The sequence below is a fragment of the Chelonoidis abingdonii genome, chromosome 16 (genome assembly GCF_003597395.2).
Source record: "Chelonoidis abingdonii isolate Lonesome George chromosome 16, CheloAbing_2.0, whole genome shotgun sequence".
In the NCBI taxonomy this organism is placed as follows: Eukaryota; Metazoa; Chordata; order Testudines; family Testudinidae; genus Chelonoidis; species Chelonoidis abingdonii.
Genome location: NC_133784.1, coordinates 10,741,077 through 10,753,163, shown reverse-complemented (window position 1 = coordinate 10,753,163; position 12,087 = coordinate 10,741,077). Strand labels below are relative to the sequence as shown.

At 43.8% G+C, this 12,087-nt stretch overlaps 1 protein-coding gene across 1 annotated transcript in view; it reads right to left on the bottom strand.

Moving 5' to 3' along the window:
• Window positions 1–3,964: 3,964 nt before the first annotated feature.
• Window positions 3,965–12,087, bottom strand: part of GDF10 (growth differentiation factor 10) — a 29,423-nt gene continuing 21,300 nt past the window's right edge. The window contains exon 3 of the mRNA XM_032797394.2: window positions 3,965–5,002. Coding sequence (XP_032653285.1) covers window positions 4,811–5,002 — 192 coding nt within the window. The 3' untranslated portion in view covers window positions 3,965–4,810. The remainder of the gene's footprint in view (window positions 5,003–12,087) is intronic.

The following is a 12,087-nucleotide window of genomic DNA, read 5'->3' as shown; positions in this document are numbered from 1 at the left end:
ATTGTTTCTTTTAAGATCTAGCAAAAAGCCTAAGTTCCAGATGTATTTTTTCCCTTTTAATTTTTAATACAATTTACCTTTTTTAAGAACAGGATTGGATTTTTGGTGTCCTAAGAGGTTTGTGCATGTTGTTTGATTAGCTGATAGCCACAGCTAATTTCCTTTGTTTTTTTCTCAGCTCTTGGTTGGGAGTGTGTGTGTGTCCCAGTCCCAGTCCCAGTCCCACAGGGAGGAATTCCCAAGTGCTCCTTCCTGGGTTCAAAGGTTTTTTTTGCATGTGGGAGGTGACAGCATTTACCAAGACAAGGTCAGAGAGAAGCTGTAAACTTGGGAGTTTAATACAAGCCTGGAGTGCCCAGTATTAATTTTTTTAATTCTTGCAGGCCCCCCACTTCCTGCACTTGAGGTGCCAGAGTGGAGATTGAGCCTTGACACCAGTTCTCTGAGCAAGGTATCCAACTGTGCCTAAACTAGGGCTTTTGCTGGCATAGTTATGCTGGGCAAGGGGGTTGATTTCTTTTGTTCATGCTTCTGACATAGCTCTGCAGGCATAACTTGTAAGTGTAGACCAGGTCTTATGCTTTTTAAATGCACCCATTGTGTATAGGGGAGGATTTTTTACCTGCAGACCACAGGCCTTATGTGGATCAGTGAACTGTTGCTCACAGCTGCCTGCATTATCGTGATTTGGTGAGCAAGTCTGTGCCTCAGAAGCAGGCTTTGTACTTTTAAGTGAGACTCTGATCAGCACCCTGGCCTACGATGTAGATACTCACATCAGACAAAAGCCTTTGGATCTTACCCTTCTATCTAAGGCCTAGTCTACACTACGATTTTAGGTCGAATTTAGCAGTGTTACCTCGATTTAACCCTGCACCCGTCCACACAATGAAACCCCTTTTTTCAACTTAAAGGGCTCTTAAAATCGATTTCTTTACTCCACCTCTGACAAGGGAATTAGTGCTGAAATCGGCCTTGCTGGGTTGAATTTGGGGTAGTATGGATGTAATTTGACGGTATTGGCCTCCGGGAGCTATCCCAGAGTGTTCCAGTGTGATCACTCTGGACAGTACTCTCATCTCAGATGCACAGGTCAAGTAGACAGGAAAAGCCCCATGAACTTTTGCATTTCATCTCCTGTTTGGCCAGCATAGTGAGCTGATCAGCACAGTGACCAAGCAGAGCTCATCAGCACAGGTGACCATGGAGTCCCAGAATCACAAAAGAGCTCCAGCATGGACCGAACGGGAGATACTGCATCTGGTCACTGTATGGGGAAACAAATCCGTGCTATCCAAAGTCCATTCCAAAAAAAAAAAAAAAGCCAGAATATTTGAAAAAATCTCCAAGGACATGAAGGACAGAGTTTATAACAGGGACCTGCAGCAGTGCCACGTGAAGCCTACCAAAGAACCAGAGAGGCAAACGGTCACTCCAGGTCAGAGCCCCAGACATGCCACTTGTATGATGAGCCATTCTAGGGGGTGCCCCTACAACTACCCCCACCTGGTGCTTCCCTCCTCCCCTACCCCTGCCAGGCTACCTTTGGCAGTTATCCCCCCATTGTGTGACGAATTAATAAAGAATGCATGATTTGAAACAACAATGACGTTATTGCCTCTGCAAGTGGAGATCAAAGGGGAGAGGGAGGGCGGTTGGCTTACAGGGAAGTAGAGCGAACCAAGGGGAAGGTTTCCATCAAGCAGAAAACAACAGAACTTTCACACCGTAGCCTGGTCAGCCATGAAACTGGTTTTCAAAGCTTCTCTGATGCACAGCACACCCTGCTGTGCTCTTCTAACCGCCCTGGTGTCTGGCTGCGTGTAATCAGTGGCCAGGTGATTTGCCTTAACCTCCACCCCGCCATAAACATCTCCCCCTTACTCTCACAGATATAGTGGAGCACATAGCAAGCAGTAATACCTATGGGAATATGTGTTTTCGCTGAGGTCTAACCGAGTCAGTAAACTGTGCCAGCGAGCTTTTAAACGTCCAAAGGCACATTCTACCACCATTATGCACTTGCTCAGCCTATAGTTGAACTATTCCTTACTACTGTCCAGGCTTCATGAGCTATGGGAGCAAGGAGTTGGGCTGGGGTAGGTGCAACCATGCAGTAGTGCCGACTAGGAGAGCAGCCTGAAGCAGAAGCCTCCAGCTGGCATGATATTCCAGGCAGGACTGAATCTCTATTAGACGAAACATAAAGAAGAGAATGACTTGGAGTCATTCCCGATTTTGTCCAGGCGCCCCCAACCAACATCACCGAGGCCGGCCAGGAGTACCCTGGTCTGCCCAGGCACCCCCAGCCAACCTAACCAAGGTCAGCCAGGAGCACCCACTGGACGATGATGAGGGCTAGCAGTCATATTGCACCATCTGCCGTCCACAAGGCAAGACAAGGCAAGGCAAGGGGATGCTGCTGTGTAGCACTGCAGTACCGCGTCTGCCAGCAGCACCCAGGAGACATACAATGACAGTGAGTTGAGCGGGCTCCATGCTTGCCGTGGTATGTCGTCTGCACGGGTAACCCAGGAAAAAAAGTGAGAAATGATTTTTTGCAGTTGCTTTCACAGAGGGAAGGGGGAGGGGGGGCCTGACAACATGTACCCAGAACCACCCACAACAATGTTTTTGCCCCATCATGCATTGGGAGCTCAACCCAGAATTCCAAGGGGTGAGGGAGACTGAGGGAACCTTGGGATAGATACCAACAGTGCAACGCTCTGAAAGTTGACACTAGCCTCAGTACTGTGGACGCACACCACCAACTTTATGCACTTAGTGGGGACACACACAATTGACTGTATCAAATCGATTTAAAAAAAATCCACTTCTATTAAATCAGCCTAATTTCGTAGTGTAGATGTACCCTAAGAGACTGAGTGCAGTCCTTGGATGTAGGAGGTGGGGAATATCAAGTAGGTGTATTATTTCTGTATAAGCCATTAGTGAGACCGCTACTGGATATAGTGTCCTGTTCTGGTGTCCATTTGCCAAAGAATGATATTAAACTTGAGAGTTCAGAAAACAGTCATGAAAGAGATTTTTCTAGACCTCAAAACTACTTAGCAAGAAATTAAAGAAACTTTATTTAGTTTAGCCAAGAGAATGGTAAGAGGTGACCTGATCATGGTATATGAGTACGGTAGAACCTCAGAGTTACGAACACCTCAGGAATGGAGGTTGTTCGTAATGCTGCACATTATGGTTGTTCTTTCAAAAATGTACAACTGAACATTGACTTAATACAGCTTTGAAGCTTTACTATGCAGAAGAAAGATTCTGCTTTCCCTTTATCTATTTTTAGTAGTTTACATTTAACACAGTACTGTGCTGTATTTGGATTTTTTGTTTGTTTGTTTGTCTCTGTTGCTGCTGATTGCATACTTCCAGTTCCAAATGAGATGTGTGGTTGACTGGTCAGTTCATAACTCTGGTGTTTGTAACTCTGAGGTTCTACTGTATTTACATGGAAGAAACTTCTCATAGTAGACATCTTATATCTAGGAGAAAAAGACATAAGAGCCAGTGATTTGAAGCTGGACAAATTCAGACTAGAAATGAGGCACAGTTTTAACAAGGGATGGGGGTAAATAACCATTGGAACAACTTGCCTAGGGAGAAGATAGATTCTTCATCATTTGAAGGCTTTAAATCAAGGTTAGATATCTTTCAAAGACCTACTCTAGCTCCAAACAGAAGTTATGGGTTTGATGCACAAATTAGTGGGTCAGGCTCTCTGGCCTGCATTATGAAGGAGGCCAGAAGAGATTATCATAACAGTCCCTTCTAGCTTAAGCTAATACAAATTATTATGACAAGCATAACTAGGCCTTTCCAAGTAAGATAACTTTGATTTTCTTCTAATTAGCACAATGACATAATCTATATTTAAAGATATGAAACATGCATGAGATTTAGCGAACCATTTTAACTAGTTTAGATACTACTGTACCTTTAATTTATTTAGCTTTTGTTAAAAGCATTTAACAGTCAATCTAGAGGATATAAAGTATAACTTACAAAAATATAAATCTTGGTTATTTTTAGTACTTAAACATATTACTATATAGTTTGTGTTATTCAGGGAATATATATGTTTAACAACCTGAAATTAACCAGCAAATAAGTGACTGTGGGAAGGAGTTACATACGTCTTTTGTAAAATACATATTAGGGAAAGGTAACCAAAAGTGGTTATATTAACATACTATATATATAAAACTTATACAGTACACTAGATCTGAATCCCAAAGAAAAATGTACATAATAAGCCTTTTATTACAGCATTCTTTTTCAGTATAAATATGTGGATTAAAAGGTATAAGTGAGTGTTTAGGCAAAAAAAAATTACAATCTTTGTACAAAAAATATGATTCTAGAGTAAGCTTGCCTTTGCAGAGTCCATTTTTCACTTTATTCATTAACTGAAGAGATAAAACAGTCAAGAAAATAGCACGTACAAATGTATCTTAGTCCTCAGTTCATGGCAAATCGTTTAAGTAGAAGTGATTACACTGAATACCAGATTTCTTAGCTAGCCAGGTTTTGTTTGTTTGTTTGTTTGTTAAAGTGGGGAATTTCTGGCTGCTGAATCCCTGTTAATTTGCAAGACACATGGTGACATTAAGGGAGATCTTTTGAGGGGAGCTTGTGTATTACTTTAGAGTCTCCTCATTCTTTCTGCGGATGGAGTTGTACACCTGCATTCATTCATAAACACAGGCCAATTGATTTCCCATTCACAACTTTCCCAGTGTAGCCGGGCAGGGGGCACTGGTCTCCTTAAAGGAGCATTGGCATAGACTTATCGGCAGGCACAGGTCTCCACAGACATATTGGGGTACACTTTTAAAACCACATTTTTGTTCTCGTCTAAGAACAGGACGCTGAGGGAGTTCATCTTGTCAGGAACGCAGCAGGGTTCGGGAATGCCTGGAATGATTCCCACAGCTTTTACAATGCTCTGGATTGTGGCATGATTCGATGGCCGGACAATCTGGAACAGAGAAGGAAATAAATTACCTCTTCATTTATGGGAAGTCACTTTCCCATGGGCTTGGAAAAGAACAGCAGCTCTTTTTTCTTTTTTGAACAAATGAAAATATGAGCCCAGACCATAGGCTTCTCCCAGGCCAGTGAGTCAGAGGGGTGCAAAGCACAGAGATACCCCCACTCCTCGCCCCCTTACCTGGACTGGATTCTTACCCAAGTGGGAGCTATCAGACATACTGCAGTGCTCATACTTTCTTAGCTTATGCCTATAGGAGAGCACTGGCAGTAAAGCTAGAACTCCATGCCCTAGGATAGGGGGCATGGCTAGGCTACTACAGCTTGCAGCTGGAGTGAGGCATTTCCCTATCCCCGCTATGTAGACAGATCTCACTGCCTCCAGCCCCTGCCTGCTTCCCTTTTCCTCCACCTCAGCAGGCCTCTGGCACCCAGAGGCCTAACATGATGCTTGGAGGAAACCATTGGAACAAAAGGAAAAGTGGTATGAAGTGACTTTGCAGTTCAACTGGTGCAATAGTGGTGCCTTAAACAATACATAGCTTGTGTTACTTTTACTACTGATTTTCTAATAGCAACAGACCAATAATGTTCATCAATGGGGAGACTTTAAAAAGGTATGCCCAATGGAAATAGTTTAGTACAGGATAACAAAATAAGCCAGGATTAAGTTCTCAGTATTTGGATCCCGGTACTGAAAGCACACTTCATCCAGTACTCTGCAATCCAAAAAATGCAGGTCAGCTCCGGCTTGTTGCTCAGTTACGTTATTAGGTGTGTAACAGCTCTTCGCCCATGCTGGCCAAGCCCAGCTGCAGGCGGTTTAGGTACAGGGTGGTACCACAATTCCAATTCATGTCATACACTACCCAATTTACATACAACTACCTTGGCAACTAACATCTGTACTTCTTGCATGTAAGGACCAATTGCTTTGCAGATTTGAGGCAAGCTCATCCTCTCAGGGTATTCCTTCCTACTTTGCTTACTATAAACATACCCACAATAGTTAGTTTAGTTAGTCTCTGCCTCCCTTGTTTACTAACAATAGTTAATTGTTTCAGCATTTTCTTGTTTGGGCTTGTCTTAACTGGGGATGCTTGTATCTAAGTTAGCACTAAATTTGATAGTCAAACCTTGATCTGGCCCTATGGGGAAACATTTGCCACGAACAATTGTGTACCAAATCTGTGCACACAGTTTCTGCAAACACATGCCTGCAGATCTGAAAATCCAGGGTTGCATATGAAGGAAGTCCCTTCACTCACTATTGAAATGCAGCAGCCTCTAGGATGGAATATGGCAGCTGTTGAACAGCACACAGCAGCATTATGCAGCTATTTAGGATAGAAACAATACCACATGCAGCTGAAACTGTAGGATGATTTAACAAGGCAGAGTCAGTTTTTCCCTGCGATAACAAGAACATTGCTGCTTTCACTGAAATGAAATACATGGCATGCACTTGATTTTTTTATATAGAGGAGAGGGTTTTAGGAGAAACAGGTTTGATCCTCCTACTTCAACAATCACAACATAATATCCCTTGCTGCTTTTTAGCGACAGCAGCACATCAGTATAAACTCAACCAAATGCTCTCAAACTAAACCAAGGAACTTGGCACCAGGACAGTGTCCCTACAACAAGTCTTGTCTACTTATCCTTATTCAGGCCAGGCTCAGAATTTTGCCAGTCTTGTAGGAAGCCCGGCCCAAGTTTTGAGCAACCATGGGCTAGCTTTTGCTTTATCTTTGTGCCAATACATGTTCTTAAGGGAAAGCTCGCAAGCCTTGGAGCTGAAGGCACAGCAGGGATTGTGCTGAGGCAGTGGTATAGTCATGATCCACATGTTACATGGTAGTGAGTTTAAGCTACACACGGCAGGCCAAATTTTGTCCTGCTTTAGTCCTTATCCAGTCCCACTTCAGGAGCAATTTGGTCCTAAGAGTATGAAGGGAGGGGCTGAAGCAGGAAAAAATACAGCCAGAAGGTGTAAGATAAAGTAGCCATCCCACACCTTTTATCTTACACCTTCAGACCCTAATTAGTTGCTTTCCTCTTCTACAATCTCACCACATGAGAAGTTATACCTACTTATGCCAATTTCCTGACTTACACCACCCTAAGAATTGGGTGTTATCTCATGGTTTTGACTTCTCCCTCCCCTGGAAAAAAGAAAAACCAGGCAACATTTAATTAGTTTCAGGAAAGTTACTTTGTTGGCTTTGAGCCTTGGACAAAGTGAAACTCATGGGTTTGAAATTTCACAATGGCTGAAAGTGAAAAAAGTTCTCACTTGTGGCATGGTCTCCACAGTTACCAGACAGGACGAGTGTGTGTTGCAGCAGAGAGTTTAATAAATATAGGAACTTCCTGGTAGAGGGAGTTCTCTAGTTGTTGCTGAAAGCACGATTCTTGTGTTTATGTCCTCACTCTACCTGGTGTCAGCAGTGGATCCATCTCTTTAAAGGAGTAGAGGAAAGAAAAGAGATTTGGAAAATCAGAGGAGACCTATGAAAGCAGCAGCAGAAAGGAGGCAAAGCCTTATCTCAGTGCAGCAATGGAGCCTATAATGCAAATGGCTCCATCAGAGAAATCTGATTTTGTCAACTCAGGCAGCTGGCCTGGCTGGAGCTGGAGATTTCAGCAATTCCAATAAATTTCTGGTTTAATAGAGAAGACACAAGAGTACCAGGTAAATGCCCTGATATTTGCCATAGGTGTTGCTGATAACTTATGTGCCCTATCAGTCACTGATGAGGAAAAGAAAGAATACTCCAAAGTGAAAGAAGCTTTTGATGTCCATTTCATAGGCAGATAGAATATTATATATGAAAGGGCCAAATGTAATAGGTGGTGCCCAGAACAATGGGAAACAGCTAAGACTTATTACTGGAGTAATAGTAGTTCATAGCCTCGCAGAACATTGCAAATATGGAAGGTCAGAAGAACTAATAAGACACAGGATAGTTGTTGGTATAAGAAAGACCAATTTATCAGCACAGCTTCAGTAAGATCCTGATCTCACCCTAGCAAAAGCTATAGCAAAAGTGAGAATGCAAGAAAACATAAAGAAACAGCAATGTGACTTACATGCTAGCAGCACAGGGAGACTGCATTAGAAAACACTGACACAGCAAACAGAAAAGAACATATGTGAATGGAGCAGTCAGACCAAATGTACAACATAAGAACAATGCACAACTGCCATGGGGGGAGGCCAAAGAACTGCCATAGGAGGGAAGCTTGGAAAAGTTGTGGAAGGTATGGAAAGACACCATGCCACAAATGGCAAAAACGTTCAGCAAAAGAGGAAGAACATGGGAGATGCGACAAAAGGGGGACATTTTGCAATAGTGTGAAGTTCACCAAGAGTAGCGGTAACAATTCAAGAGCGAGTGTATTCATCAGATGATAATGAATCCAATCTTCTAGGGACTTCATCTCCAACAGAACATACAACGCCTTAGTACATAAGCATAAATATACAGTCAAATTCTTAAAGTGAATATTGATACTGAGGCAACAGTCACTGCAATTCCAAATACAAATTTTAATTGATCCCAGGATGGAGATCTGCAAAGACCAGGGATGGGCAAACTTTTTGGCCCAAGGGCCACATTGGGGTTGCAAAACTGTATGGAGGGCCAGGTAGGGAAGACTGTGTCTCCCCAAACAGCCTGGCCACCGCCCCCTATCAGCCCCCTCCCACTTCCCATCCCCTGACTGCCCCCCTCAGAACGCCTGACCCATCCAACCCCCCGTGCGCCTTGTCCTCTAACCGCCCACTCCCAGAAACCCCACCTCTAGACCGCCCTGAGATCCACCCTAATCCAACCACTCCGTTCCCCTTTGACACCTGCCTCCCTGGCCCCCCTACCACACCCCACCCCTGAAGGCCCCCCGGGACTCCCACATTATCCAACCCCACCTCGTTCCCCATCCCTTGGAATGCCCCCACACAACTCCAACCCTTATCTTATAAAACCCTCAAGCCCCAGCTCCCCCTTACATGCCACTCCGGCCAGCATGTCTGGCCAGCTGTGCCAAGTGCGCCTGGCCAGAGCCTAGACACACTGCCCACGCTGCCTTTCTGAGGAGCACGCAGCCCCACGGCACCAAGCAGCCACTGCCCTGCACATGGGGAGTGGGCAGCGGGGGAGGAGCCCGAGGGCAGCCTCCCTGGGCCGGGAGCCCTCAGGGGGCCAGGGCAGGGAAGGTCCTCTGGACTGTGGGTCCTCGGACCATAGTTTGCCCACTCTGAAAAGAAACGCCAAAAAAATCTTATGTGGGACTAGTACTTGGGATGTTTGTGTGGGTAGTTCCTCGACAAACTGGAGTGGGACAGAAATTCTATCTAGATCCCCCAGCTTGAGCAGCCACTAACTGGAAGCACAGAAATGCGCTTTTTTAGAGACAGATGTCAAAGTCTAACACTGGAATCTAGCTTCTGGCAGCAATTTCACACTGTTAGCTGACCTTCAGCAAACTTAGAGATGAACAACTAAAGCGAACAGAGTGGTGCCGTGTTAAGTCTGGATCTGTAAAAGCCAGCCAGAAGAAATCCTGTTGGCCCACCTTCATAGTACCTAACCGAACGCTTTTGGAGCGTGAGCTTTTCCGCTGGGCGTGAAATACCCCACTTCAATCAAACGCAGGTGCCTCTGACGAAGTGGGGTATTCACCCACGAAAGCTCACGCTCCAAAACGTCTGTTAGTCTATAAGGTGCCACAGGATTCTCTGCTGCTTTTACAACTAAAGGAAGAAACTTGCCAGAAACTGACTCAATTCTGCCAAAGAGGGTGGGATGGAAGGAGGCAACTTCCAACAGACCTATTACCGTATTGGCAGGAACAAAACAACCTTCACATTGCTGATTGCCTGCTTCTGAAAGGATAGCACATTCTTATCCCTTGGTACTTCAGAAAGAGGTGGTCTTCGAAATCCATAAGGGACACCAATGTATAAACTTATGTGGGGCATGAGAACAACAATTCATATGGAGGCCTGGTCTTAGCAGGCAAATTCAGACCTTAGTAGAGGGCTGCAAGATATGAAACAAGAAAAACAAAACAAAATAAAATAATCGCTAGAACCATTCCTCTCTACAAAGCTATCTGACCAGCCTTGGCAGCAGGTAGTCACAGATTCATTTTTCTGGAAAGGCCACACATACATTATTATAGTTTATTACTTCTCCAGATATATTGACTTGGCTGTAGTTTCACAGACTTCATCAGCACAGGTCATCCAGAAATGAAAGTCAATATTAGCTAGCATGGAGTTCCTGAAGGCTTCATAATAGATAGTGGACCTCAATTTACCTTTGAAACATTCCTAGCATTTTCACAGGAGTTTGAACAACATACTAGTAGTCCATAATAACCCAGAGCAACAGGAAGGAGGAGAGAGCAGTGCAAAGCTTCACAAGACTTATTCAAAATCAGTGGACTCATATAAAGCACTCTTGGCATTTTTGTCAACCACCACTTACATCCGAACTATCTCCAGCAGAAGTTCTGCTGGGAAGATGACGGACGATGCCTCCACCTTAAACCTAAGTGGCCTGACCTGAAGGAATTTTGAAAATAAGACGCTGAAATAAAAGTTCAGCAGCAACAAAATGTCAGTGTTCAACACGTAACAAAAGCACTACCTGAACGGAGACCAGGGAACAAAATGTGGATCAAAAGCATCCGGACATCTGAAACTTGGCAGAAACTCCTCGATCCTACCTAGAGGAGAGTCCAAAAGGACTTCTCCAGAGGTATCGGGTTCATCTTCAATATTTCCCAGGAGTTCTCGAGTTGCAGCTTAAAGCACAGCTCTTTGTGTTCATACTCTCGCACTACAGCATTGATTTTTCCACAATGACGCAATGCTAGATAGATGCTCATAGAGACAGAGCCAGTTCCATAGCTGGTGTAAGTCAGCATAGCTCCACTGAAGTCAATGCAGCAGTGATGATTTACATCACCAGAAGATATAGGTGATTCATATTGACAAGGGTACGGTCCTGGAGATGTTGTTAGCAATATGTCCGCCCTGCCATTAACCATGCCTCTCTGGAGGAAACTGGATGGCTCAGCAGATGGTAAGTGGCTACAGAGCTGCTCCCCATTAGTTAGTGTAGTAGAATCCAGTAGTGACTAAAAGTCATGAGGCTCATTTGTGAAATTCTCACTGATGATGGTGAACACTTATGTGAGTATTCCTACTGAGAGGTTGCTTGCCTGCATGAGGAACGGTTCCATTTGTGTGGGATAAGTCTCATGACTGGAATACTGGTAATGGTGCAGGTGGGATAAAAAAGGAGATGTTTGTTGCATTATACTTCAAGAATATATTCACTTGCGCTGAGGTCCAGAAGGAGGTGAGAGGAAAATCAATTGATAGTCTCTGGTTAAAGATAAAAGGAGGAAAAATAGATGTGAAATCACCCTGGAGGATAATAGGGTTATGAGGAACAGCCTGCATGGATTTGTCAAGAACAAATCATGCCAAACTAAAACAATTTCCTTTTTTGACAGGGTTACTGGCCTAGTGGATAGGATAAGTGGGAAGCAATAGCTGTGATATATCTTTGTTTTGGTAAGGCTTTTGACATAGTCCTACATGACAGTCTCATAAGCAAACTAGGGAAATGTAGTCTAGATGAATTTATTATAAAGTGAGTGCACAACTGGTTAAAAGACTATACTCAGTATAAATTGTTTATTGTCATACTGGGTGTGTATATCTAGTGGAGTCCTTCAGGTTTCAGTCCTGGGTCTGGGTACTATTTAAAATTTTCATTAATGACTTGGATAATGGAGTGGAGGGGATGCTTATAAAATTTGCAGATGACACCAAGCTGGGAGCGGCTGCAAGCACTTTGGAGGACAGGATTAGAATTCAAAATGACCTTGACAAATTGGAGAATTAGTCTGAAATGAGCAAGATGAAATTCAATAAAGACAAGTGCAAAGTACTTTACTTAGGAAGGAAAATCAAACGCACAACTGAAAAATGGGGAATAACTGGGTAGGTGGTAGGACTGTTGAAAAGGATTGGGAGTGGGGAATTATAGTGGA